Source organism: Anastrepha obliqua, chromosome 4 (genome assembly GCF_027943255.1).
Source record: "Anastrepha obliqua isolate idAnaObli1 chromosome 4, idAnaObli1_1.0, whole genome shotgun sequence".
In the NCBI taxonomy this organism is placed as follows: Eukaryota; Metazoa; Arthropoda; class Insecta; order Diptera; family Tephritidae; genus Anastrepha; species Anastrepha obliqua.
This window is the reverse complement of record NC_072895.1, coordinates 106,430,885-106,458,189: the sequence shown is the minus strand read 5'-3', so window position 1 is coordinate 106,458,189 and position 27,305 is coordinate 106,430,885. Positions and strand designations below refer to the sequence as shown.

Below are 27,305 nucleotides of genomic sequence, written 5' to 3'. Positions count from 1 at the left end.
TGTTGTCTACTACAATCAATCTAATGTTCACGCTCTCATTAAATCTGCACACTGCCGCACTACCTCGAAGGCAACTGTTCAATGTATGAAAATACTAGAAAGAATGGGCGCCTGCAGTACAATGAGTATGGTACGATTCATGGCTAGAAAAGCTTTCTTCGCAGAAATATCGCGGACAATCTAGCAAAGGAAGGAACTAAATTGCTCTTGGGCCAAAAGACGGACATTGTCAGACGTATTTTGTAGGGACAAAAATACCACTTTCAAGAAGAAAAATTACAAGAATTTGTAGCTCCTTACAACTTGCACATTATTATACTAGAATTGATTGAATTATAAAACCGCATACCAAAAATTATTCTATACATTCTGAATGAAAATTTTGAAGTTTTGTGAAATGTGAAACGTTTGAAACAACGATTAAGGTGGTTTCTGTTGTATATTGATTTAAACTTTTATAAAAAATTAATAGAAACTAGTCAGCAGGCAAAACTGGTAAAAATTGGCCCTATTTTACTGTCCATAATTGAATATTAGGATGGAGCAAACACAATTTTTTTTATCTTGGTGCATCCTTCTAAACTTATTATATAGTCAAAGAGACACCTATTTTTCATTATTATTTTTTTTATTATTTACGAGTGCCACAAACATTTTGAAAATTTTTAGTGAATATCAATGGCAAAAATGCAATTTCCCATAATTTTGGCAAACACAATTTTTACAGCTCTATATTATTTAATGACCAATCTTAATTTCCCTTCGCAAATGTCCAAACACTTATACTACAAGGTGGCGCAAAATTAATCACAACATCGAAAGATTTATAATTTTTGCAAATGGCGTAGTACATCAGTCATATGTGACACCTTTGAACCAGACAGCTGCATACAAAGTACAAAATAAAGCTTTCTATCATTCAAACTATTTTTTTTTATTTAATAAAAAAGTTGGTAGTCATTCGAACACAAAATTGCGTGATTAATTTTGCACCACCTTGTATTATTAATATAATTATTTTTACAGACTCGATTTTGGTGCGGCCTTTGAATTTTGCACCACATTTTGTATGCGCTATTAAAAAATATACATATTAAAAAAATGCATAGGAGCTATGAAAACCCCCCAAAATTGAAAACAAAAATTTGAATTAAAAAACTAACAATATTTATTTCGCTGTTTTCTTTGTTTATGTTTTTGAGTTTTGTTTGAAACACTTTTTTTTGGCCGTAGGACAAATATAGAGGCTAGCATCAAAAAAATGTCTTTCTTGTTGTTTTTGGGCCACCCTAATGGGGCGTCCATAAATTACGTGAGGTGATTTTTTCAATTTTCTGTACCTCCCTCCCCCCTTGATGAGATGTCGTGAGATTTTATTCAACCCCCTCCCCATCCCCCAATCTCACGTGAGATTTTTCAAAATGTGGGTTTCTTCTGTAAACGCGTTGGATTGTTATTGTAAAAAGAAAAAAAAATTGCTTCGTGCTTTTATTTACGACTAGTTAAGACTAGTAATCAATATTGCTGAGAGTTATAAGTGTAATAAAAATTTTACAATACGAATAGAAAACTTAAATCGTAACTACTGCGATTAAAAAAAGAATATCTACTCTAATTCCTGCTCCTTCAACTTCGTTCTGATCTAGCCACTCTAAGCCGTTGACGCTTGCGCACAGTAACTCATTAGCCCGTCTTGCGACAATCCGTGAGGGTCGCACTTTGCGGTACATACGCGCTTGCTTAGCTGGTGCAATGTGAGCTGCTCGCCTGTGCTCTGCAGCTCTTGTGATAGATGCGAAGTAAATACCGCATGTACTGCAGCATATTTTCTCTAAATCATCACGTATACTTAGGCAATAGAGATCATAAGGCGTGCTGATAAAGGCATTCAGCGGTTGAATCGGTAGGCGTATTAGAAATGGAGCAAATGACTTTCCGTCATGTTCTTTAAAGTCCGGAATTATCAAACGTCAATCAACCTAAGTGATAGGGTATGGAGGTGGCAGAAAACGGTCGTGAAGAATCATATGCAGATCACTCCGACGTGGGCTGCAGCAGTTCTGATCATCGCATTTCACAACCTAAAAAAAAATTAAAAACAATTTCCTTTTTTTACTCTTAATAAAAATTTGTTTGACATTTCGCGCTCGTTAGAAAACTAAAAAAAAAAAAATAGGCACGCATAAAAATTTGATATGAATCAACTGCAATGTACCTGGACTAAATATTGGCTCTCTCTAAAGAAAGAAGGTTGGAACCTGTCCGTGTGTCGCTGCCACTCAGCTCGTACGCTCTTGTTCATCGAGTCGCGCGTTCGGCTGATGGTGGCGCGAAAACAAACGACGGGCTACACTGTACCGTAAATTCAGATTAAATTGAGCTATTTGGTATAAAACAAATATGAATGAAATTATTTTCTTTCGAACGAATTAGTGAATGATCTTAATCATACTACGATTACGCTTAAGATTAAATCTGGATAATGGACCAAAATAATATAATTTTTTTAATTTTCAATCAGAAAAAAAATTGTGTTATATTTGCCGAGACCGCCCCCTCTCTCCAACGTAAGATTAGATGAGATTTGACTCGACCCCCCACCCCCCTTAAACATCTCACGTAATGTATGGACGCCCCCTAATGTAGATATGTATATATTTAAATTACAGAAGAAAAGAAAAGAAAAATAGTTCTTTTCTAAGAAAATTGTATAAAAATTTTTGTTTTCTATAATTCATACACGCACCATCTGGTTTTAAGTAAAAGTAAAAAAAATAAAAAAAAAATTTTAAAATTAAGGGGCACCCTAGTATACGCTATGCAATACTTTCAATACGAAAATTCTATAATATTTCTATTATCTTTTTATTACAGTTCCCAGCATGCAGCCACATTGAATTCAGCTCTAAAATAATAAAATCCTGAATAAAAACTAAAAACAACAACAACAAATGAGCGCACAAAACACCTCATACGATCGCTTTCAAAGCAAACACAAATCAAACAAAATGGCCACACATGCAGCGTCCACCAGTCCAGTCAGATGGAATAAAACGAAAGCTACGAATAACACAAAACCCATAAAATCCACAAAAACTGCACCAAACTGCACTGAACCATACCACCGAAACCGGGAGCGCAGGCATCACAGAGCAACAATAGCAAAAACTACAATGCCTTCGTTTACACCTTCGACATTTCTACTACTCTGCACCCTCACACTGCTGAGTCTGCTTTCGCACGCGTACGCCTTCTGCCCCTCCAAATGCCAGTGCCTCAGTGGCGATGCCAATAGTCGGGCTTATTGCGTTGACGCCGCGCTCGAGGATGTGCCCATACAATTGAATCCCGAAACGAAATATATCAATTTGACACGAAATAAGATACGCAACCTTGAATTCACGTTGCCCTTTTACATGAAGCTAGAAGTGCTGGATCTCTCACAAAATATCATCGAAACACTTGGCTCGAAAAATTTCGAATATCAAAAGGATATGCGTACATTGAATTTGAGTCGTAATTCGGTGAGCGCACTGCAAAAGGACGCCTTCAAGGGATTGAGCAATTTGTTGGTGCTCGATTTGAGCTACAATCGCATTGAGGTGGCGCATCCGAGCGCAATGAGCAATCTCACGTCGCTAATTAAACTCGATCTGACAAATAATAATATAGTGAGTTTGGAGGACAATTGTTTTCGCAATATGATATCCTTAGAGATTTTGATTTTCAAAAATAACCAGCTGCTGGATGTGCCATCGAATAATTTGCAACATTTGCATGCGCTCAAATCGCTAGATTTATCTGATAATCTGGTGGAATATGTGCGCAACGATAGCTTTGAAGGTTTGCGAGAGTTGATGGTGCTGACGATGAGAGGCAATGTGATCTCCGAGTTGGATTTGAGCGCCTTTGAGGGGCTGACAACGCTGAAGCATCTGGATTTGGCCGATAACAACTTGACGGTAAGTGATTTTTATGGGTTAAGACGGGTTGGGGTGGTGTATATTCTGAGAAGGAAAAACCGAAAATGAGAAATGTCTAAAAGTGGACGGCAAAGAAGTTGTTGTAGTAATATACCTCTCCATGGAAATAAGGCATACATTTAGGCTGGTGAAAAATATAAATGTTTTCCTTTTTATCTCAGAAGTATGCAACGATTTTTTTTAAAGAAAAATTGTACTCTGAAAAGTATGCAAGGCATGAGAGGTTTTATTATAATATAATTTTTTTATGAATATTGTCGGTTTAAAACAGGGTGATTCAAATTTAAAAGAATTTATTTATAGAATTTATGTTGTATGACTGTGAGATAGAATGAACCAAACAAATTCTTTTCTTGATGCTACGAAAATTAAAAAAAAATTTTGAAATTAAAAAAGAAAAGACTTTAATCGTGCTTGTTTTGCACCAATGACGTATAAATTAAAACAAAAAAATTTTAATCATTTTATGTTTACCTCGACGGAGAAAAAATTAAAAAAAAATGTTAAAAATGGAAATCCAACAATGCGTATATAATTTTCTTGGCTTTAATACAATTCTTGTTAATGGCAGCGTATCAGGATGGCCCAAACAAAAATTGTTCTGTCTCGATCCTATAAAATTTGTTTAAAGATTTAAAAATTTAAATAAAAAAATATTTCTCCGTTCTCCATTCTCCTTTCAACACCTGGATCCGGATGCCTGACGGAGGGTTAATAAAAAATGTTCAAAATTTAAAACATTTAAATATAATTTAGTTTGTTTTTATCTTTATCCATAGATCCTCTTTTTTATAGTAGCGGCTATTAGGATAGTCAAATAAATTTTTTTCTTTCTTTCGATGCTACAAAAATTTAACATAAAGTTAAGAATTAAAATAAATGAGCCGTCGGAAGCTCATGTCATTCGGTATAATAGAAATATTTTAAATTACGTCGAAAAAGCCTGGTGAGACCCGGGTGCTCAACGGAGGGTTAATAAAAAAATTTAAAAATTTTTCAAATTCGTTTGTTTTTATTTTTGGGTAAAATCCATTTTTTGGTAGTAGCTGTGTATAAGAATGACCCAATAAAAAAAATTTTTATGTGTTTAGATGCTGCAAAAATTAAAAAACAAAACTTTAATTCATAAAAAATATTTATCCAGTGTTTTTATGTTTTTGTTTGCCTTTATGCTCCGAAAGCTTGAAAACATGTTAAAAATAAAAAAAATACAATATATATTTAATTTAATTTTTTTTTATTTTTGGCTAAAGAAATTTGTAGTAACAAAACAATGTACTTTCATTTTAATTTTTTTTTTTATTTTTTAACTTTTTTCTTTTTATATTTAATACCTTTTTCCCTTCTTAGAAAGCTTTAATATATTTTCGGGGCTCGTGTAAAAACGACTGAAACTATTTTTCTTAAATAGGTTATATATTATCCGTCCAAATTAAGTGTCCCAGGGTCATCTAACTCAAGCGCAAAACCACCTTCTCTTGCCCGGCGATGGCGATATGCATTGTCCCATGAATATGAACATCCTCCACTCTTCAATTTAAGTGAGTTTTACACTTTTCATAAGCTTGCCTGTTTGTGTCTCAGTTCACGCCAAGTTCAAATGTTCCCAGCAGCCAATTAATTAGAGGAAATTCTATGTCAGTGACAGTTCGAATAGTTACTAACATGAAATCATATTCGAAGTATTCCTAAACAAAGCCTTATACTTACTGCATATACATAGTTTGTCTTCTATTTTGTCAACTTAGCCCAGCCACGGCTAATCTTATGCGTCATAATTTATTTCTCCTACGTGGCGAGTTTGAAGCAAATTCCATTAGGTTGCGCTGTGGCACAAATACTTACCTACATTGTGTGTTTGGTATATACCTAAATATGTATGTGCACAAGTGTACATTTTTGTGACTTTCTGGTCCTTCACTTATTCATTCGCAAAATCTAGCACAATTTTTTCAATTTGCGCTATTTTTCACATTTTAAAATGCAGCGCACATTTTTTTGCTCTATATTTTTATGAAGACAAGAAAATGTTTTTTCAATTTATTCGCTTGCAACTAACGTAATTAAGAGGTATTTTATTCTCACAAATAAAATTTATGACAAATAATACTTTTTTGCACTTATTTTTATTTTTAACTTTGTTTGCCTTACATTTCCAGTATCGCAGTTTATTAGTTGTGGTATTTGTTCTTTTAGTTTAGACGAGCAACGGATCCTTGCCACTTTTTAATTTCACTTCATCCTTTGTAAATACGTATTTAGTTTTGTTACATTTTTTCATATCATATTTGATAAGCTAGCCGTCATATTCAGCCACAGTATCAGGTATACCAGATATTCAGTAGGGTATTTCACTATCTGCTTGCAACGTGCACCTTTCCGCATTATGCAGTCAACGCTGTCAGTCAGCTTAAATAATGCGCAGCACTGCCACTGTACCAGAGCAAACTCTTTCAGAAAGTTTTGACATGAATGAAAGACATTTTATAAATATCCAAACAGGTTCTTTAAACATTTCTGGTCAGATATATTTCAGGAAAATCGTTGGCGACTGAAAGCTTCAGAAGCGAAAATGTATTGATAAATACTGAAAATTTAAATGTGTTTGCCTAAAAACTTCACCGCTTCGATGTTGATGAAATGTAGTAAAGATGATCAGCTGTACTGTAGCATAAGTTGGCAAGAAAGTGGAGAAAATTTCAAGTGGTTGTCGATACATAAGAATTAAAATTTACATAACGTTTTCACTTTTTCTTTAAATTATAACTCAAATAATTGTCGATCTTGGTTTTTTTTAATTTTTTAAAACACAAATTTTTTTTTCTTAAGATACATTTGTGATGGTAGTTGAATCAATTTTGTGTGGTTGTCGAAATATAGAGGTAAAAATTTTATCCTCTTTGTCCAAGACTTTTTTCCTTGAATTATAACTCATGTTATTGTTAACTTCAGGGAAGGAAAAATAAATGTTTTCTGTAGAATTTACGCTTAAAAAAGTAAACAAATTTGAAAAGTCCTTTTTGGTAAAAAAAAAATCGTTTCTATACTGTTTCAAATTTTTTAAATTTTATTTTAAATTTTTTACTTCGCAATAAAAACTGTAAAAATATTCTATCTTATCTGTCAATCAAAATCTCAAATTTCATTCAATTTTGTTTAAATTTTTTCCAAATTTTGTTTTAAATTTTGTAAGCTTTTTACAATTTTGATAGCCTTGTTTTTTTTTTAAGAAGTATTTCGAATGTAAGGAGGAAAAATTAGAAATATAGCGACTAAAATTTAGTTATTTGATCCAAGTACTTTTTCCTTGAATTATAATTAAAATAATTGTCGGTCTACGGGAAGGCGAAATAAAATAAATTCCTTTTTCATAATTTTTTTTTTTAACTGTTTTAAATTTTTAAAGATTTATAATTTTCTTTCGTAATTTGCGCTAAAAAATTAAAAAAAAAAATAAAACAACCTTTGTTCATATTTTTTTCAAATTGTGGAAATTGTTTTTGCACAAATGAATCCTTAAAAAGTAAAAAAAAAATTAAAAAAAAATTTTTTTGGTAAAATTTGTTGTTAATGTTTTTTAATACTGTTTTAAATTTTCTAAAATGGTTATTTTAATTTCAATTTTTTTTTAATTGTGTTTTAAATTTTTTAACTTTATTTAAATTGTCTCTCATACTTTGCGCTAAAAAATGTAAAAAAAATCAAACACCTTTGTGATCTTTTTTTTGGACTTTTTTTAAAATATGCACAAATGAATCCTAAAAATTTTCAGGATTGATTTTGATCTTTGAATCTCAAGCATTTTAAAGTGAAAGCATACAAATCATCTTTAAGAGGCAAATTTATTATATTTTTCCTTTAAATTTCATCAAGCACCCAAAGCATTTTTCTCACCATCGAGCAGTTTCTTCAACAGTTTTACTATACATTTCACGCAAAATTCTATTCGCTATTAAATTACAAGCCCAAATGGTATATGTCTTAAATAGACAAAAAATTATCTTTAATCTTCTTTGCACTTTATTGAAAAAAAGTAAAAAATACTAACATTTCCATTCCAATTGATTTCCATGCGACCCTTCATCAGCTGCAATGTCACAACATTCGTGTGCAGTGCTCAATTATTTTATCGCTCAACCTCAAAATGCACATCTTAATACAACCACAAAGAACTAAAGTAGTAACTGCTACAACAACTATTGCATATTCACTGCTTTTATCGCGATGGCATTGCACGTACTACCTAAGCTTGACAAGTGAAATGGGCAGTACTTAATAGGTTGGTACAATGAGGTTGCTCATACGACGTGGTGCACTGTGGATGTAGAATTGGATAGAATGTGAAGTGATGCGAGAGTGCAAAAACGTAAGATTGATGAAACGCATGTTGTGAGCAAATTATGTAAAAAAAAGCATAAGAATTTTTTGTTAAGTTTAACATATTGAAATACTTAATGTAACATTTATTGAGGCCAATGGAGAAATTAAAAAAAAATCGTTTTACTTAAAATATGCCTAAAATATAAATAAAATATATTCAAAGCATTCATGCGAAAAAAAAATTTAGAAATTTCCACTTTAAATATTGGTACAGCCCTTCTCCCTGCGTGCCGTAACGTACTTTGAATTAGAGGTTTCTATATTTTTATAAGTAAGTACGAGAATTGCATAACATTTAATCACTTATAATCCAATTTATATTCATTTTCCCAGATTGCATATTTCTTAAAAAAAGACATGCAAAATACAGTGAATCATAGCAGCACACATTTGTATTGGAACTGAGACGCCGAAAAGCAATTACATATGCTAATGCTCGCCGAGAGTTTTAGCAATCATCAGCTTCTTACACAATCTAGACTGCAACTCCTGCTGTGCGTCTTGACTTCCTTCATTCACCTCTTGGCAATTTGAGCACTATTTGCATAAATATAAATATATATTTGCATAGCAAATGCATTGACTCAGCTCCGCCATCATCGTTGATTATGATTTGCTGAGCATCCTTGCTGTGTCATTCCCACTCCGCACTAATCAAACACAAATTTCCATTTCAATCAATCAAATAATGGCATATTGCTTACTTTGCACTTACTCCAGTCAATTATTCTCGTACATACCCTGCAGTCAAACCAAATAGTACTGAACTACTTTACGACCAGTTTTCTGAGCAGCTGAAGTAGTTAGATTTTAAAATTTTTTCAATGCTGAAACTGTTCTTTTTAAGATTAATAAGCTACTAAGGCTCTGCAACAATGTTACACTATTTTTGAAGTAGCTTTTAGTAAGCATATAAAGTCTAGTCCGATATGTGGTGACCCGTCACCCGTTTTGGATGAGTTGAAAAATAAAACATGCATTTATGAATTAACTATATAGTCTCTGCATGGGCATTACACTAATTAATGAACAAGTTCATTAGAGGCATTTAAAATTCTACTCCAATTTGTGATAAAAGTCACAAGCTTTGGATGAGTTGGAAAAGTTGGTAAAAATTGCTAAATGAATATTTTAAAAACATTATAAATTTATGAATGAAAATATTATACTTACTTTTTTTATATTAAAATTCCGACTTAATATGTTTCAATAAAAAAAAATTACACATTTGAAAAATGTTTTTATCCCGTAGCTAAATAAAAGCAGCCTATCCAAAAAAGTATTAAAAATTAAAAATAAAATAAAAATAAAAATAAATAAAAAAATAAATATAAAAATAAAAAAATAAGAGGAATAAAAATAGAATAGAATAATATTTGTTTTGCACACATCTTTGAGTTGACATTTTTAAACTGGGCCAATACTAGTCCCTTTCAAACTAGTTCCATTCAAACTAGTCCCTTTCAGACTAGTTTGACTTCTTTCATTAAATACCATGAACTCGTAACTTAGCTTTGCACTGTAAGGTGTATTCATACATACACGCATGCACACAATCATAGAGTAATTGCCTGCTTTATTGCGTTACTATTTATGCAAATATATTTATATTGCATATATGTATAAGTGCATATGTTAATGTATTTATGCAATTGCATATTCAAAATTATGCACCATCTTGCTGCTTATGGCGCCCCAGCCAAAATAATCTACTTATTATATACATCTCTCTCTATCCCCTTTTCGATTTGCACTTCATTTGAACTTTATCTCGTCATATTCAAGTTTTAATAGCATACAACATTTCCGTAAGCCAACTGCCAAATCCAAATGCATTTTTCGATTGATCTGCGATTGAGTTGCTGTTGGAAAATGAAAATTAAATTAAGATGCCAACGTATCAGTGGAAGTTAGCTGCGAGTTGAAATATTTCATGCGCAACCCTAGCTAGAGAAATTAGTACGATACTTCACATTGAATAAAAATAATAATTAGTTAATTTATTGTAATAAACATTTCCTTACTTCTATTACAGATTGTGCCTACACAGCAACTTTCGAAGTTATCCAATCTCACCTACTTGTCGCTTAGCGGCAACCGGTTCAATCAGCTGCCTGCTGTAGCTTTTCTAAATCTGTTCCATTTGCGTGAATTGCATTTGAATCGTTTGGATCGTCTCAATCGCATTGATTCAAGGTAAGTCAAAATATTGATATAAATTATTTTTGTTCTATCTACGGAACTTTTTTGGTAAAAATTATAATATTTTATTTAATATATAAATGGCATTGGCTAAAGTGGAAAAATGCCACATATGGGAGAGTGGGAATGGAAGAGCGAATTTGTAGAGGTCTTAATCGCATAGAAAATAGTTAAATATAAAAACTTGACATGAAACTGCAGCATATCTTTTCTTGTTTTTTATAGCTTTGGGTTACAAAATGAAATAATAATAGTTTTTTTATAACTAATTTTTTTTTTTTTAATTGCGTTTGAAATCCCTTTGGGTTACAAAACCCGTTGCTGAGCTCCTTCTCCTATTTTTGATGTGCTTCTTGTTTCAGCATTTAAATTTTCATTTGAATTAAGAATCAACAATCATTAGACCTGCTATGCACACCTGAGGCCATGAAAGTGGTAATAAAACCCCATTTAATGGAAAGTAAAATATAGAAAAGTAAGTGATCGCCAGCCGAGGCGAAAATGTTTTTTGAGAAGAAATTTAAGTGTTACTCGTATAGTTATTAAATATATTCCTCTAAAAGAAAGTTTTGGAATGAAATTCATTCAGTCTTCAGAAAGTTTCAAATAATTACTTAATCGCTTACATTTTTAAAGTATTCTTCCAATCTTACATCATCTCCCTGATATGAACTTCTCTCGTACTGTATTCAAAAACCTAAATTAATATTAACTATCCATCTGCCATTGCATCAATTACGACAACTTGATCCTGACTGCCCATCACTTCCTAATTCATGGGCCGTAAACGGTGTTACCATCAGCATTCAAATGATGATATCTGCTCAATGAGCATATCAAAGCCACATTCACAGGCAGATAGAAACCATACCAGTGTATATATGTATGCACGTACGTGTGTATGCAGTTCTCTTACATGAATACACATACATGCGTTTAAGCACAGCATAGCAAGCAATCAAATCATGCAAATAATTCAATAACTTCTCGGGGGTGTAATTTTCATATCAAATCAGAAAAAAATCTTTCAAGGAAGTAGATACAGTAGTCACAGTGAATACATCCAAGTCTAGCTGCCAAGTTTGCTTATATATATAAATATATGAACCCTGCAAGAAAATATGCTAATACAGGAGCTTTGAGGGTATAGTAAATTTGAAGCCAGCACCAGTTTACGCTTCCTCTGTTCTTCATATAAGCAACTGAAATAGTGACCAATAAGAATGCCTGTTAGCCTTCATAGTCGATTCTTTGAGAGGTTTGTAGATATTCAGATCGTTTGCTTCCACGCTCTTCAACGAAGGACGCAACGTGGTATAGCGCCATTGTATATAGCTGTTGCCTCTTCTCTCTTCTTCTGAGCTGTTATCTGATGGTGTTTTATTCACTGCCGCAAAGACTTAAGCAATAATAGTGTAAAGAACATGGCTTTTCTAGTTAGTCTGGCAGCTGCTTCATGTGAGTTGAAGGCGATTATGTGCCTCTAGCAAATTAAGTCTCGTGTGTCTGAGAAGATGTATCTTTGAGTGCACTCACCGTTAGGCTGCTTGGAGTAGTTTCGCTCTAAATGAACACTGCACACTAGTTAATGGTTCGTGCATCTGTTTGAAGGATAATCGCAAAGTTGTCCATCTTGCCTTTCGAGACCTTTGAATCAGCTCTTCCTTCAATTAATGATGTGTGTGCTGTTGTTGTTGACCTGCACTTTTATGCTTCCTCCGCATGCCGGTGGTTTTTATGATGAGTTTTTTCGTGTCCGAAACACTGTCGTACACGGAGACTCGAACCCGGACACTTTCGAACTATTTACTAGATAAGATTATAAAATTTTGTTACTGCAAGTGGGGTACACCTACAAAGACGCATTAAGTCAATGTTCTGAAGAAAAATATTTTAAGAAATACATTAACTCTAGCGCCACCTATCGATTTAATTTTGAGCAGTACATTTCTTTTAGCCTTACCATTTTACATCTTGAATATGAACCGAATTGGATTGTCAATAAATTGGTCATAAGTATCTTGACTCTAGCGCCACCTATCCAATTTTTTCTATATATCATACCTGAAAATGGAAGCATTTGAATATCAGAGTTTGAACTCAATCTTAAAGTAGTCCACTAGTTTCTAGGACGAAAGGGGATACCCAAACATACTTAGTTTCATTTATAATTACAAGATAAGTTTAATAATTACAACCCGACTTCACAGCATCACGCGCCTACAGATATATTTACATTTATATATATGTAAATATATTCATTTAAATTAAATATTATTATAGCATATTTTTCAGATAAAGTTATTCCGATAATAAAGTTATTTCAAACAGTGACATATTTTGGGGTATATTTTGTGGATGAAATTGGAAGCGCTGGTCCAAATACCTACCATTTAAATCTTACCTGTCAGATAAAGTGACAGATAGTGAATGCTGCGCCAATAATTTTTGAGCACGAACCAAGTTTTCCGATGATTTTTGACGCTTCGTGTCTGAAACTAAACTCATCAAAATCAGAAGTTTCTTAGGTTTTCGAGGCAATCTACTCTTCTAATTTACGGTGTGCTTCTTGATATTGTTCCATGACCAGATGAACCTCCATCTTGATGTCAATTCGAACGGCAGATTGTGTTTTAAGAGGAGGTGATGAGGGAAGAAATAAAAACGGAAGTTTACTCTTTTAATTGCCGAGGGACGATTAATATTAGAAAACACCTTATCCGATATTTGGTTTTTTATGCTCTCAGGGGAGTTCGAATCCGGAGCATACACATATAAACCCATTCGGCTACTTTGGCGTAAAAGTTTAGAACAAAAAGAAGACTTTTGCCCATATTTAAGGTTATGTGGTTATAGGGGAATGGGAATTTATGGTTTTTTTTTTTTGGTTTTTTTTTTTGGATGAGCGTAACTGCATCTCACAATAAAGCTCGTTTACTTTTAAATCCTTATTCGTACTTCAAAAAAATCTTTATTTGGCTATCGATATCGTGAATTTACTATACGGCGTCAGATGCCGATAAGGTGGGGGCCCATATAATCGCTCTTTAGCGAACTGAAACCAGTATCATAAAACATTAGTTGTCAGATCTAACTCCCGCGGCGACAGATCTCTTTTTTTTTGTGAATATGTATTCTTCTCATTTGACATTCTTGTGACTGGTCCAAATCGTACCAGTTTGGAACTAGACATTTTTTCACTAGTTTAGGTTTTCATTGCAAGTCAGATTCGTATATATGTATTTGTCTATATATACAAATAGGCAAGTATAAATGTCGATATTTTGTATGACAGCAACCAAATGTGTTATTTGCAAGTGTTTACAAATTAATATGCGTTTGCCTGCCCAAGCAGCTACGAATGCCTTGAACTTTAACTGTACTTGGTAGTTGTGACTTTATGCTTGAATGTACATATGTAGGTATGTACTTATGAGTTTATCTTTGGCTTCTATCATGCCAATATACACACATACACATACCCACACATGCAGGTTATGCGGGTTTTGCCTGCATTTGATCCGATGCCTTGCCACGCTTTGATATGACAGACATTTTGTCTTCACTTGTCTCCTCCTACAAAAAGCGTTTGTGTGCAGCCAAATCGTACTGAGCATAATTTCTGCTGCGCGAATTGACGCATCCCAAGTTGATTTGCGATTAAGTCATCTGTGTGATTGTTTGTCTGCGTTTGCCACAGAAGCAGCTGGCTCTTACTACTTAGCTCTTATGCTCAAACACGCACCTACATACATATACTCGTACATAGATATGCATATGATAGTCCTCTAACTGTTTATGGTTCACTTATTCACTCGTCTACTTTTCGTCTGCCAGCTGTCTATTTGGCTGCGTCCCCGTAGTCCTTATGTGAATTTCCTCTACAAATCTTTGTCATCCTTGCCAACAACATTGACATTCAGCGCGTTCGGTTCGGTTCAATGTGTTTCAATACTTGTTTGCGCCTCAGCGCGATTTTATGTGTGAATGAGTCTAGCTATCGCGTGCTGTATGCGGTGGAATATTTCATTTTCCGTTTGATGATAGCTACGTATACGTAGGTTAAATATCCTCTTGGGTAATATTAGACTGTATAGCAATAATATTACATTACGGCTGCTAGCAGTCAGCTGTCAATACTGATGCGCTTATGAAAGGTTACATAACATATTTGGTATGTTTTATTATTGACAATTGAAAGACTATATTGGAGAATTGGGAAATGGGGCGAGGGAATGAGTAGGAAAGGAAACGTTGGTTGGTGAGTTCAAAATAATTTCTTTGAAGAAGTTTAGGCACACTAAATTGTGGCTATGTTTACTTTTTATTTCAGTACATGCTGAGTTAAAAATTACTGAGGTCACTGAAGACAGATTTATAAAAATGTATACTTTCTTAATTCAGAATTTGTCTGTAATTTATTTTAAATTATTTTTGCTATAACATGAAATAAGGTAACGAAAAAATATGTGCCCACATGACCCTCTACTTACATCGCTAACGGAAAAGATGTCCAGACAATAGTAGAAACTTAAAGGTAATATTACTTAAATAATTTCTGATTAATTTGGTTACGTGACTTGATGTCCTAAGCTTAATCAATTTCGAAAAATGCTATTTTAAGAATTATTTTAAAAAAAATTTGATGGACGCACAACCACTGGAATATTCGTTCAACGGTCCGATAATTTTTCTGTTTATATTTAAAGGGTATAACAATTAATAAAAATCATCAACGGGAACCATGAGAGAACCAACCGCTGGGAGTTAAAAATGGTTGTTCGATAAGTTTCTGAGTTAAGATTTTAAAAAATTATGTATGACAACTATTCTGTAAATTTTCAAAATTAGTAACCAGAAGCGACCTAACTAGTAACGTCCTTAAGGGGGGAAACCGGTTTAGATCGATCAAAAAATCGATTTTTTTTATTGCATAAATCGTTAGTATAACCACTCAAGAATATGTGATAAACATTTTAAAGCCAAATTCGCATTATTCCCGATTCTATGAGCACTTAAGTGACTGCCCGTCGGTTCCGCACCATAGCGCACGTTAGTTAGAACGACGTTTTTCTCGAATCTACTTTTTTCAACTGGTGGGCACTCTAGCTCATAAAGTTTTAGATCAATCATTATAAACTTTTTTCGGAGTATTCCTTATTCAATCCTAATCCATATGAACCTAATTTTGAGATTATATTATCATTAAAATTTTTTTTTTTAAGCAAAATAGATAAAAAGAATATGGTATAAAAAACTACTTTGTGTTCAAGCGCCTCAAAAGCATGCAATTTTCAATTTTTTTTTTTACCACAATTAGGTGCATATTCATAACGCCACTATCTCGCGCGGAAATAGCTTCAAAAAAATTTAAAAGTGTACCTAAAAATATAAATAAGGTATCCTCTAAACATAAAAAATTTCTGATTATTCCTTCTTTGTTCAAAAATTCTCGAAAAACACCAAAATGTTGGCCTCCTAAACCGGTTTCCCCCCTTAAGTATCTGGCACGACTTTACCGGGATCACTTTATAGTGGCCTCAGCAGTTCAATTAAACTAATAATATTGGCTATATCTTGAAATTTTTCTATAAAAATCATAGTGGCCGTTTAAGAGCATGAACTTAAACTGCATCAAAGAAAATTTGTGAAGAAAAGGCGAAAATGTTCAAATTTTTATATAAAATAAGAGATAACACTGTGCGACAAATATCAAATTTTTTTTTGTTATCCATGAAAAGTTTCATATCCACTTGAGAGCAAAGATTTTATATAGTAATGCTGCTAACTCAGTTTTTCATTTTCTCATCAGTTAAATTGTTTAATGATCTTTAAAGTTTAAACGAGGAAGCCGTAAGCGAAGGTATCCACTGCGTATACTTTATTTCATAGGAGGGCAATTCAACTCTTTTTTTACATTTTAATAAAACAGAAAAAATAATGAATTTGAGATTTGTATTAATACATTTTCATCTTTTACATATTTTTTTTTTTTATCATTAGAAAATTTTAAAAATACTGAAGGTTACTCGCATATTTATTTCAGGGCTGTTACTGTTTTTGACGAAAAGTTTGTTTGTTCGTTTGTTGTCCTTATTTATATCATGGAGTGGGTATAAGTAATTAAAATCATTTTGTGAAAACTTAGTCCTTTGAATCTTTTAAGTTCTTTGATACTTAAAAGTGATGAAAAAATTAGAAACTAAAAAAGCAGCATTACTATGTAGAAAATATAGTTTCAGGTGCCTATAAAATTTTTCTAGATAACTTTTACTGTCGCACAGTGTAATGCATACGAGTACATCCTCATTCTATTATATACATGACTTCATGAAAGGCTTCGTTTGCAAACAAATTCTTATACCCACATACCTCAACAAATTGGTTGAATGATTGTTGCCCTTTCGTGGCACTGTCACTCAAACTAAGAACAACCCACATGCCACTTCTTCAATCACTCAACTGCATATCCCCTACTAAGTATTCACTATTTTGGCCGCCGTTTTTTCCGCATTTCTTTCCACCGAAACTTTGTCGCTTGCCCGCCGGCATACTATTCAATCGACAAGTTGCAAGTAATTTTCAATTTTCAAGCATTTTCGCTGGCGAATTTGCATAAGTGGCGAAAAAATACAGACACAAATACAAGCATGCATACACATGCAGACAAACATACGAGTATATGTCAGGAGTAACCTTACACGCTCACACACTTACACACAAACATCCGGCAGTTCAATTGCAGTGGCAAGCCCAAGGCCGGGTTTACAAGCCGCTCGCGCGCTTATTTCCGCTTCCGGTTGGCAGCACATTTCCGAGCGCTGGCATCTTCACGTAACACGTAAGCGTCGGCACAGGAGGCAAGCCAACAAGCAAGCACGCAACGAAAGAAGAAAATTACACAAAAGAAAAAAAGCACGCCAAAAGTTAACAACAACAACAGACAAAAGCAACCAAAAGCAATCTTGCCTGCCACGCAGTCACAAAATCCGATTGCTGCTTTCGTACACTTTTTCGCCGCATTTGCTGATTTGCATGTGTTTACCAACGGGACTGCTGTTTTTGTTAGCATACATTTAAGCGCTCAAATGCATTGCTGACTACCATTTGCCGCTACTCGTTTGCCAATGCCTCCGAAAATGTAAGCAAATAACGTAGAAGCGCTGCCAGCAAATTCTCAGTTGCTGCTCTGAGTTACCCTCACTTAGTCTGCCTTTGCTCCCTGTTGTTGAACTCGTCGAATTACTTATTCCTATTCTTGCATTCCTTGTTATTGTTGTGCTGCGCAATTTGTGCCCATCTTTACGTGTGTTGTCGTCTACGTTTGTCTGCCGATTTGCGGAGCTTTAAATCGTTTACTCATAGATGCCGCTATTGAAATCGCAGACATGTCTGAATTTGATAAGCAGCCAGGGTGGGGTGAGGCATTTCATTGAATCATGCATGTGTGGGTGGGTGCGTGTTACAGCGCAAGTTAGTCGAAAGATTTTAATATTTGCATAATATTTGCAGAGGTAATTGAATTTGCCACGGGCAGACTGCACGAAGTAGCTAGGACTGTAAGCGCGCTTAGGCTGCTTTGGCGTTGTAGTTGTTCCTGGCAGTGTAGAGCAGACTTTTCGGCTACCTGTTTAGGTTCCACAGTGGCATTGCTTGGCTGTGCTATAACAAGCTGATTTAATTCTTTCAACCACTACAACTTTTGGTCAACCGAACTAGATGTTTTTGTTTCTTGTGTTTTTTTTTTAATTTCTTATAAATACTTTGATCTCAGTTGGGTACGAAGCCCCAGTGCTAGTTTATTGTTCATTTTACGTACGCAGTATACTATTTAAACAAGCACTTTTCATTTTGTTCCTACAAATATTTCAGCAAACTATATTACCCTCCTTCAGCATTTCCTACTGAATTCTAGCCTTCAATTTTCTTGCACTGCACATATCTTCATTTTGTGTCACTCATACGTCACGCCGCACTCTGTAGTCAATTCTGGCAACGTCTTCGTCAAAGGCTCCTCTTCTTTGATTTTGCTTTTTTTATTTTCTCATCGCTTTACCTGCCTCGGGCATTTGGGTCCATTATACAAAGTTGTTAAATCGTAGTGGTTTTCAACTCATTGACGCGTGAGCTCGAAAACGCTGAAATCAAACGTTGATGGAATGGCAAAAGGCAATCAGTCACATATAAACATAGGCACCTCCAAGTATAATATCGACATAAACGCACACGTGAGCACTAAATAATTTGTGAAGAATATAAGAATAAGATGAGAAGAACTGTTGCCTCCAACTTTAAACAACAACCTTCAACGCCATGGAAGATAGTAAGAAGTATTATTTAATATTTAAAAACCAAAAATTTGATTTATACCTATACCAGAAAAAGGTCAGCGGCATGAAAGGACTTTATTACGATTGTATGAATGGAATGGAGTTATAGGTGACCGGAAATTTGTTTTCTCAAGCATTTAGGGAAGATTACTTATGCTCATGAAATGGGATTTAAAGGATGAGAGAAGAGGTGGGGTGAACTTCATTACTCCTCAGCAAACTTCCCGTTTAATGCAAAGTTCTTACTTTTTAGAATTATTGCTACCAGGTGTATACCTATGACGGATTGTTTATAAGAATTTTTTAATTTAAAAAACCAAGAAATTCAACTGTGTGCCTAAAAAAAAGATACGGTAAAATAGTATTCTAATAAGATGCCAGAAATGTCAATAGTCATTAAAAATGACAATAAAATCTCAAAAAAATGTAAATTTTATTGCAAATTCCAATAAAAAGGTTTGTTCGATAAAAGCTTGGAGCCAGTCTCCTACCATTGCGCTAAGTTAAGAAAAAAACAATTTATTGTCGATTTTGGCAAAACAAACTTTTGTTATCAACATTCATTCCGCAAAACAAAAAAAATAAAATTTTTACAGTTTACAGTATATAAAGAAAAAAAGTAAACCCACTTCAATGATAGTTTTCACGCCTCGTCGTATTTAGTTACGTAATTTATACCTATGAAAACGGAATTTAAAAAGAAATGCGCTATTATTTTACACATTTGGCAGAAAATATAAATCTGGCCAATTGTATTTGCCTTAATTGTGCTCTTAATTTATTTTTAATTATATTTCATGAAAATGCAGGGTGCGTGCGATATTTGGGGGCAACTTGAGAGTAACTCTTATTAGCTTTCATTTTAAACAAAATTTACCGAATTTCTTGAACAACAATTTGAGAGGGGTCCTCGTCAGTGATCAAGGGCAAGCGAATAAATAATGCAAATTCGGACAGTTCCCGATGGTTCCTCGTGCTTTTTGCGTTTTGCAATAGATTTTGCATCATAGCCTGAAGCTGCCAATACACGAACCTTATGTAGGAATGAACAGGCGCACTTGAGAAAATAAAGACTTCAAAATTTGTGTGATTTGCACAAAAAGCGACGATAACTGTCTTCATTTCTTGAGTTAAATTGTAGACGTCCAAGTCTCATATAAAAAAGAAGAAGAAAAAATAATAGTTTCGAGAAGTTATAGCGACACATACCGTAAGCAACCTGTAAATAATGGTAGAGTTTACTTGTAAGAGATTTGTTACAGATTTGAAAATAAGAAAAATCAGTTCTGGTCTCTACGTCATAGTTTGAAGGCACAAAAGTCTCAAAACAAAAAATTCAATAGTGTGACGCTCGAGAACTAGCGGAAATCATAGACTCCCTATGAGGTGATTTTTTTTACTAGAACCCTCGAGCTTCCCACACAAAGGACCTTCAGCTCGAAATATTCCTTTATATGTACAAGGTGGCGCAAAATTGATCAAACAAATTTGGTTTTGAATAAATTTTATACTGGAAAAAAAACAAAATGATTTTGAGAAATAGAAATTTTTATTTGGACCTACACGCGCTCCATTGCTTGTCGGTTTGTATACTCCAGCTGTCTACTTTATAAATAACAAATATAATTGACGTGTGTACCATATACACAAATTATAAATCTTCCGATAAGGCGATTAATTGTGCGCCATCTTGTAAATTTAATATGCCATAGGAAAATAAATTAAAATCCACCCATAAAGTGAAGAGTCTCGAAAGGCACAAATTTGAGCTTGGAGGTGAAGACAGCACTTATTAGTATTTTTAGCTGTACTGTTGTGACATAGAACCCCAATCACGCACATTTCCCAGGTTACCTGTTTTCTCATCAGCCAAGAATTGTCAACACTAGCAGAAATTTTCTTCAATTTTAAATCATCTTTACAATCGACGGAAAATAGCGCCGTCGTTCCCATATAACTTATAGAGTTATAAAAATTTAATTACTAAATGTAAAACTATTAAATTTTTACATGAGCTACGCACTATCAGTTGCACTACCTATTAAATTAGCCAAGAGCTCATAATTTTCACTACCAACGCCACAAACCAAACTTATTTATATTCGCCGGTAAGGTAATGGCATTTTAATGATGCCAATCAACAGCTGGTGAATAATTTCCTTACTTTTTGCTGTTGATACTTTAATGCTACAACAAATTTACATGCTATAGTAATTAAAATTTACAACAAAAAATTATGGACACTCAATGCTCGTCAATTGCAAAATACAATACAAAATGTATTTTATGGAGGGCGAAAGTAGCTGAGGGGGTTTCGAGGATTATTACTGATAAGTTGGGACCGAGTTCGATGGCAAGTATGGGTAGGAAAAAGTAAACGATATGAAGAGTTTTTCCTAATAATACAATAATATTTTTTCCAATAATGATCACCACTCTACCGCATTAGCAAACCTTGCTGTTTTGCTGCCCCGAAAAATATGCTTCTAGAAACTAGTCACTTCATTTTGAAGGTGATTGACCGACCAGGCACCTAACAAAGGACAATCATTTACGTAAATATAATAAGTGTGTATATATGTACATATGTATGTGTGTATTCATTTATATTTATATGTATTTTTACTTATGCGCCTTGCTAAATTTCGTACGCAGAAATTGAAAACAATTTAAAGAGACACGTGGCCTGGGTGCTGTAATGATAGGTGGCGCCTGTTCGATGCCTCAAAGTAGGCGGAATCCCAATAATAATTTCGCAAAGTGACATGCGTGTATGACAGGAGCTGAAAGTAGGCGAGCGCAGTAGTTGACAGCATATTCTATATTTTACACGACTAATTTGCAATGCGCATTTAAATTCAGCGCGGAAACTTGGGCATGACAGGCGACGAATAGAGGAGTGTAAATATGCATTGGCAAAGACAATTTTCAAATATTGAGGTGCAGGCAAACAGTTCTTTATGTTGTGAGTTATAAAATTAGATGGCTGAACCGTATTTCATTTCCAAAAAGAAAGTAGCAAAATAATTGATTATTTTTTGCTTTTTCTGTACATTTTGAAGATGTTTCTAAAGTAAGTCAAATATTACTTACTTAATACAAATTCTGCTCAGTATAAGCAGCGTAGCGCTTCACAATTTGACGGAGGTATACTAGTTTTAAACTAGTGCTGTGGGTTACTAGTTCAGTCTTTCTCTACAGGAGGCCAATTGTTGTTTAAATTACGTCAGCGTGCAGCTTCGTAAGCATTTACATTTCCACAATCAACGATGAAATTCTTAACTGAGATGAGCTGGCGACTTAAAATACTATATTGAATTAGAAGTTTTAAAAAAAAATATATGAAAGTATTTACTGATATTTAACGATAAATTATTCCTATGATTTATTGAGATGGCCTGCTAAGCAGGTAAACCGATGACAGAGTTTAAGATCATGCATATAGAGTAGAAATATGGAAGATTTAAAACAGCTGCCAATATCCTTGATAAATAGAACAAATTGAAGAGATTCAAGCACACATCAGACGTTGCAATAAAATAATTAGCTTTGAAATTTACGACTTCGGCTTATAAAATTCTGCTAGTGGGATTAAATTTCAGTCATGATTAAAAAAGCTGGCTAAAAACCAATGCTCTCCAACTTCCTCAATTAGATAGAATGAGAAAATGTGTCAAAAGAGTTTGAGAAGTCAAGTATAGATTATGTCTACCCACTTCTAAGCGATAAGAGACACAGTGTTCAGACAATGCTGCTAAATTAATGACAGTTGGCCAACCACAAAATAATCTTTGCAGACGAGCCTCAAATAGATGGTTAGTTTTTCTCTAAACCTTTCGAAAAGCTTGCAACAAATTATTGGTTTAGAGTTTGGCTTATAAATTGCAGTTAATAGGCCAAAAAATCCACTCGTATGTATTTCCTTAACAAAATCCGCAATAGATGCGAACGCAAAAAGTCGAAGCACTAAATATTTGTTAAAAAATATTTCAAAAAATTTTTTTTTTCTAGCCGATAGCACCAGTTGCTAGTCCTGGTTATATTTACTGTAATTTCAATTATAATAAAAAACAAAAACACAATTAATTTTTAATGAAAAACAGTTGTAAAAAAGTTTATACTTCTACAAAAAATTGCTTTCAATTAAAAAAACACCAAGAAAAAAATTTAATAAAAAACCTTATAAAAAAATTGTATATGAAGTACTTAACAATCTCCAGTCAATGGTAATAAAAAGAAAAAAAATTAAATTTTTATAAAAAAAAGTTACAAAAACACATTTTTTATATGAAAATATTAAAAAGTGGAAAAACTAAATGTTTCTCTATAACTGTTTTGCATATAAAATACATAAGAATTTTAATTCAATTATAATAAAAATAAAACAATTAAATTTTTAATAAATTTTTTTCTTTTTCAATTTTTTTCAATACAAAAAAAAAATAATAAAAATTTAATTTTCAATAAAGAGAAGGTAAAAGCAATTTTTTTTAAATATAAAATAAAATAAAAAAGTAATTTTTAATTTTATGCATGAAATATATAGGAATCTCCATTCAGTTATAATATAAAGCAAAATCACTAGCTTTTTGAGAAAAGAGGAGAAAAACAAATGTGAAATACGTAAGAATCTGAATTCAATTATAATAAAAAGCAAGAAAAAATTAGTTTTGAATAATTTTTTTTTTCTTCAAATGAAATTTTTAATAAATTTTTATTTATTTTTTTTTTTTTAATTAGTACTAAAAAGTACATACGAATCTCAATTTAATTTTAATGAAAAGTAAAAACAGGGGATTTGTGGCCCAATTTAATGTCAGCCTTTTTCGAAATAAAAAAAGGTCTTGCAGTGCTTTAGCATATTCGGCTCACCCTAATATACTGTATATGTACATGCTATGCATGTATGCTTATATTTGTATTCCACGACCACGTCTGCTATGAGAATTTTCAAAAAGTTCTTCATACTCCTGCATACCTATGAACCTGCCTCTGCATTCAAATGCTAACACATAATTATTTAAGTGTTTATGAATATGCAATTGTATGCGTGCTCACATTATTATGCGTATGTATGTGTCTGCTAAGTCCGCCTGCATTATTATACCACGCACAAACGGTACATTTGTTATTTTTCCCAAGCTCTTGTGCTGTGCTGCAATAAATTCATGTCTAGGCATGCGGTTGTATGTATAGGTGAACAGCCAAGCTGAGGGTGGGCTTATCCTATATTCGTTCATGCATACAAACGAAAAATTTTGTGCATTATTTTCAGTGACATTTTACGAATATCGATCTTGTTCCACAAATAGAGGGACCTATAGTTTTAAGCTGACTCCGAACGGCATTTTTATGAGGACCATTTTCATGGCAAAAATACACTCAGGTTTGCCATTGCCTGTCGAGGGGCGACCGCAATTAAAAAAATTTGTTTTCTGTATTTGGGTGTTTCACGGAGATTCGAACCTACGATCTTACATGAACAAGAACTTGGCGGAAAAAAAATTAGTCATGATGAGGAAACGAAGTTGTTGATAAATGAAATTAAGGACATTTTTGCCTACCTTTAAAACTTTTACAAGATATTTTTGCCGGAGAAGTTCATTAAGCTTAAAGGAAAATATTTCGAAAAGCTAAAAAGTTCCAAATTTAATTATTAATTATTGCCTACTCTTTACTCTTCACTCCTCGAATTTTTGACGTCTTCCCGTACGTCGCTTTGGAAGTCCATGCCCGAAAATACATAAAAAGTCACCCAGAAATTTGCAACACATTCTTAAAATGAGTGGATATTCACAAAAGAGGTATTCACTTCTGCTTATCTCTAAGCTTCCATGCACCTATAGAGATATAGCCCAATGGTCCAGGCTATTAACGAAAGCTATTTATTTTGTACTAAACTTTAAATAATAATAATTACAAATTTATTGAAATATTTTTTAAATTATGAAATAAATTTTTATAATATGTATATTGTAATTTATAAAAAATATATGAGCTTCAGCCCCCCTTTTTTTCCTTACATAAATTTTCAAAGCAGTAATTCTGTGATGCAAATGCATAAAAAAGTTAATAAAAACAACTAAAATTAATGAGAAAATACAATAAAAATAATCTTAACAATTTTTTTTCTAAAAATATATTTCATTCTATAAAAAAAAACCTCATTAGCCCAAAAGTTTTAAACGATCTAAAACATAAATAAAAATTCGTCAAATTTTACTAAACATTTTTAATTAAAATTAAAAAAAAAATTATTAAAATGTTTAATTAAAATTAAAAAATTAAATTGATTAAAATAAAAAAAATGATTAAAATTTTTAATTAAAATAAAAAGCTGCTTAAAATTAAAAAAAAAAAAAATTGATCAAAATTTTTAATTTAAATTTAAAAAAAAAATTGGCTATACAGTGTTGTATCCAGCGAGCAAATTTGAAGTCGCACAGAATTTTCGTTGATTTTTAACAATTTTTCTTTGGATTATGTTTCACATTTTCTCGCATTCGTTACATGGAAAAAATGCACAACACATTCATCAAAATTATTAAAAATCAACAAGAATTTTGAAGCAATTCAAACCTACACTTTTTTAATAGGCTACGAAGATTCATTCACACATTTTGATAATTTTTTTTTATTCAAATTCAAAGATTGCAATTTCGATGGAAATTTGTCGACTTTTTATAAATCTTGCACAAAGTTTGAAACATGGATTTATGTTTAGTTTTAGTTTTAAAATGAATTATCATATATAATATGTTTGTAAAAGAAATAATTGAAATTAAAAAATAAGCAAATAAATAGTCAAAACTTGGTGCCAATATGTGGTGCTTTCATAACTTTCAACGCAGTGCATAAACTCAGATTTCGCTCGGAATTTTAGCTACTAAAGTTTTCTCGTACGTTTTCCTCGTTCGCTCGCACAGGCGCACAGACGGCGACTATGTAAGTGAAATGTACAGACTAATGCGAATGCGAAAGTTTCAATTATTTTCAATTCTGCATAATTTTGCATTAATTCAGTATTTCATACAGTTAACTGCAATATATACTAATTAATTTATGAACTTCCAAAATAAAGTGTATTTCGAAAATAATTTTCAGTTGCCACTATTTCAAGGCAATGACGGCGACAGCATTTCGTAAATATGTACGTATTTATTGCACACTGCCGCCACCAACTACTTTTCCTGCCGAAAGTTTGTTCAGTTTCGAACTTTGCCTAATTAACTTTCACTGACAGCAAAGTGTTGAATGAAGTTTTCGCTGGAGTAAATGTGTAAGCGTAAAATTTATGAGGGAAATTATAAGTGCACACGCCGAGCATAGCAAATTGTAATTTGCATTCACATTATTATTATTTACAGAATAATTTGTGTGCTTGCATACTCAAATGTGATAGATATATCAAATATATTATATGTTCTACAGTTGCGGACGGGTAATAATGAGCATTTAAAGGTTTATGGAATCTAAGAGGTATGAAATTAAGCTGGTAGACTACTTTCTTAGCTAAAATACACTCAATTTATACCTTTCTAAATCACAAAGTATTCACGAGTTGAGAAAAGTATTCGCGCAAGTCTAGTGAAAATACTCCGGACTCATCTTTGACAGAGCGCTAAAGTGAAAGCCTAACACTAAAGATAGAATCGGGAGTGCAATACTCGCCTTATATGGGAGAAGTGAAGCTATGGGCGAAAGATAAGAGCTGTACTCTAAAGTTACGTTCTGCCTGTAAAATACAACTAAGAAGTCAATTTTGTTGTATGTAGTCCCTGTCTAGTGAAACTCGTTGGAGAGGACGACGTCAGTTAACAAGCTTGCGAAAGTCTAATGGTCTGCCCTCATGGAATTCGGTGGGTCGATTCGTACCACTTCTACTCTAGTAATTAAATAGTTTGAAAGACCCGGGGACATCGCAGGGAAAACTGCCACTACACTTGCCGCAATCAGATTGAGGTCTTCGCGCCACAAGTGGGACTTAAGCTCCAGTGGGATACTCTAGTAATCTTAGCTACTTTGAGTACATCTCCACCGTACTTGATCAAGGCACATCCTCGCTGTTTCCGAGCGATACTTATATTTCTCTAAAGGAGGAGTGCAACATTTAGAGACCGCGGATAGCAAAAACTTTTGCGGATAGTTCCTAGTTGGACGGAGGTTTGGTAGAGGAGAATTCCTCAAGAAGCTGCCCATTAAGCTCAAGTTTAGGCTATTGGACCACTGTAGTGCTTACCAAGTGAAGATAGCCACAATCGATGGAGCGGTGGATTGATTTCTTACTTATTGCTCCTTACTGTAAGGGAGGGAAACACTTACTCCGACAGCGAAGCGGAAATTAGGACCTTGAACTCGTTCCTGGTGCGTTCAAAATTAGTTAAGGAATGCCTTATTTCCGACAAGCGCA

At 33.4% G+C, this 27,305-nt stretch overlaps 1 protein-coding gene across 1 annotated transcript in view; it reads left to right on the top strand.

The window, feature by feature from the left end:
- The first annotated feature begins 2,883 nt into the window (after positions 1-2,883).
- The window catches only part of LOC129245888 (uncharacterized), a 54,942-nt gene continuing 30,520 nt past the window's right edge, over positions 2,884-27,305 (top strand). The window contains exons 1-2 of the mRNA XM_054884321.1: positions 2,884-3,962; positions 10,399-10,559. Coding sequence (XP_054740296.1) covers positions 2,952-3,962; positions 10,399-10,559 — 1,172 coding nt within the window. The 5' untranslated portion in view covers positions 2,884-2,951. The remainder of the gene's footprint in view (positions 3,963-10,398; positions 10,560-27,305) is intronic.